At 51.7% G+C, this 2308-nt stretch overlaps 1 protein-coding gene across 2 annotated transcripts; it reads left to right on the top strand.

The window, feature by feature from the left end:
* Window positions 1-27: 27 nt before the first annotated feature.
* KVP17_002674 (uncharacterized protein) lies at window positions 28-768 on the top strand (the record flags this gene model as incomplete). Of its 2 annotated transcripts, none has more annotated exons than XM_068519194.1 (1): window positions 28-768. In XM_068519194.1, the coding sequence occupies one exon, from the start codon at window positions 28-30 to the stop codon at window positions 766-768; it is 741 nt and encodes a 246-aa protein (XP_068374423.1). The 2 variants fall into 2 exon arrangements, with proteins under 2 accessions (XP_068374423.1, XP_068374424.1); XM_068519195.1 differs by having other exon boundaries at window positions 49-768.
* Between the last annotated feature and the right edge of the window lie 1540 nt (window positions 769-2308).

Below are 2308 nucleotides of genomic sequence, written 5' to 3'. Positions count from 1 at the left end.
TACGCCACCCCTGCTGGAGCAACCGGTATGGACTCCACCGCTGCCGGTATGTACGCCACCCCTGCTGGAGCAACCGGTATGGACTCCACCGCTGCCGGTATGTACGACACCCCTGCTGGAACGTCCAGAATGTACACTGCTGGAGCGACCGTTTCGCCCGCGTCTGCTGTCTCTCAATGGAGACGGGCTTGGAAACGACGCCAGTGGTATGATCAGGAGGCTAACACATTGGGCATTGTCTGGGATGGGGAAAGCAATTCATGGATCTGTAAAGCATGGGAAGAAGGCATCCAGAAGCTGAGGAGCTTCCCACTTATACAGGACTTCTCACAAGAAACAGCACTGTTCGACGCTGTACTCTTTCGCCTTCGCAACTTCTACCAATGGCGGCGTGGCCGAAATGACATAGAAGTATGGTTGGATGTAACCTGCAACGACATGCGGAACATTTCGTGGGCGCCGAAGGAGCCATCATTCGTCTTTCGCGTTAAGATTGGGAAGGTTAGCATGCGCCATCGATTTAAGTTGCGTGACTACGATGGCAATATTCGTAAGGCGTGGGCGGCGGCTCGGGACTTTCGAGATATGTTTGAGGTCTCGAGAGCGCGGGAGTTGGTGTATCACAGGCGGGGCATGCTGGAGAAACTCTCGGAGATGCCGATGGAACTTCGCAGGAATGGGATTTGGAACTGGGCGTCGGAGAACATGCCATTAGGTCAGCAGATTCGTAGACGACCCAAGACCGATGTGCCTGATGCGGTCAATTAAGCTTTGAAGGCAATTTTTTTCGTGTGGCGCAATGTTGAACAGAATCGCTGTTATCAGAAAACAAGCAGAAAGAAACAACGCCGAGGTTCCAGTAGCGTGTTGTAGGGGGGATACAGCGATGTATGTGCGTTAAAAAAACGAACCCACAGCCTTGGAAAGCAGGTTTGCAACTTTTGCACCGCATCGCCATGCCGAAAGGTCCGGCAATAATGAAGCTGAATCCGACTAACGCTTCCCAGGGACTAACGTCTTGCTCATGTGGTCGTTTACATCTTTAGCGCCGATGTATCAAGAGGAGTCGCCTTTGGACGTGTCTACCATTGATGTGACCACTACCCACGCCACCACTGCTGGAGTGACCAGTACGTACGCCACCACTGCTAGAGTGACCGATATGGACGCCACTACTGCTGAACTGAACTGACTTGGCTCTGTACAAGATGGGATGGAAACAACCCGAAGCTGAGGATCTACCCACTTATACCGGACTTCTCACAAGAAACAGCACTGTTCGACGCTGTAGTCCTTCGCCTTTGCAACTTCTACCATTTGTCACGTCCACGAACTGCAATGGAAGAATGGTTGGGTATGCGGAACTGAAATATCCCCAAGGATATGCGGAAGCTTTCGGAAGGAACGGTCGTTCCTATGTCGTGCCAAGATTGGGAGCAGTTGCCTGTGCCATCGGTTTAACGTGCGCCACTACGATGGCAATATTCGTAAGGCCTGGGCGGTAGCTCGCGACTTTCGAGACATGTTTGAGGAATGGGGGTCGCAGCATGCCAGCCGGTCAGCGGATTCAAAGACAAACGAGAAGAGTCAATGCACCTGCTAAGTTTGCCCAGGCACCACCTCCCATTAAATCAAGTAAAAATCATTTCTAATGTATGAACTTGGTAAGATTCTCCATGTTGAGCCAAATTAATCTCTTTAAGTTTCGTGCTTGCGCATGTACCCCCATACGGTCAATTAAACACCACCACAACCAACTCAAAACAAGTAGCTGCAAAAATCGAGCAAAGCCATTGTGCTGCAATGACAAGAGAAGGTTTCTGGCAATGGCACTATTACCTTGCAGTGGAAGAACGAGCTTTGACTCCCCACGGTCGACTCTGGTTGATAGCGTTGGATCGAGTGTTCCACTCCTGGTTTTCCGCTGAACCACTGTTCATGCTCTTTAGTACTGGTCGTAGCCACATCGCCGTTCTGCTGACTGGAAAACCGCAATATGAAGCTGAATCCGCCTAACGCTTCCCAGGGACTAACGTGCTTGCTCACATGCTCGTTTACAACTTTAGCACCGACGTATCAAGAGGAGTCGCCTCTGGACGCCGAATCTCATCTCTCCGAAGGTGCGGGTCCTTCTCACGAGACGCACATTAATTTCCCTTTGGGCCCAGTGCTTCTACATCCCTCCGTGTCCACCACTGATGTGGCCACTACGAAATTCGCCACCGCTGATGTGACCGGTAGGTACGCCAACACTGCTGGAGCAACCGGTATGGACTCCACCACTGCCGGTATGTACGCCACCCCTGCT

The sequence above is a fragment of a genome (genome assembly GCF_019968985.1).
Source record: "MAG: Porospora cf. gigantea B chromosome Unknown PgB_NODE_4083_length_2308_cov_106.75, whole genome shotgun sequence".
Taxonomy (NCBI): domain Eukaryota; phylum Apicomplexa; class Conoidasida; order Eugregarinorida; family Porosporidae; genus Porospora; species Porospora cf. gigantea B.
This window is presented reverse-complemented; position numbering and strand designations above follow the sequence as displayed.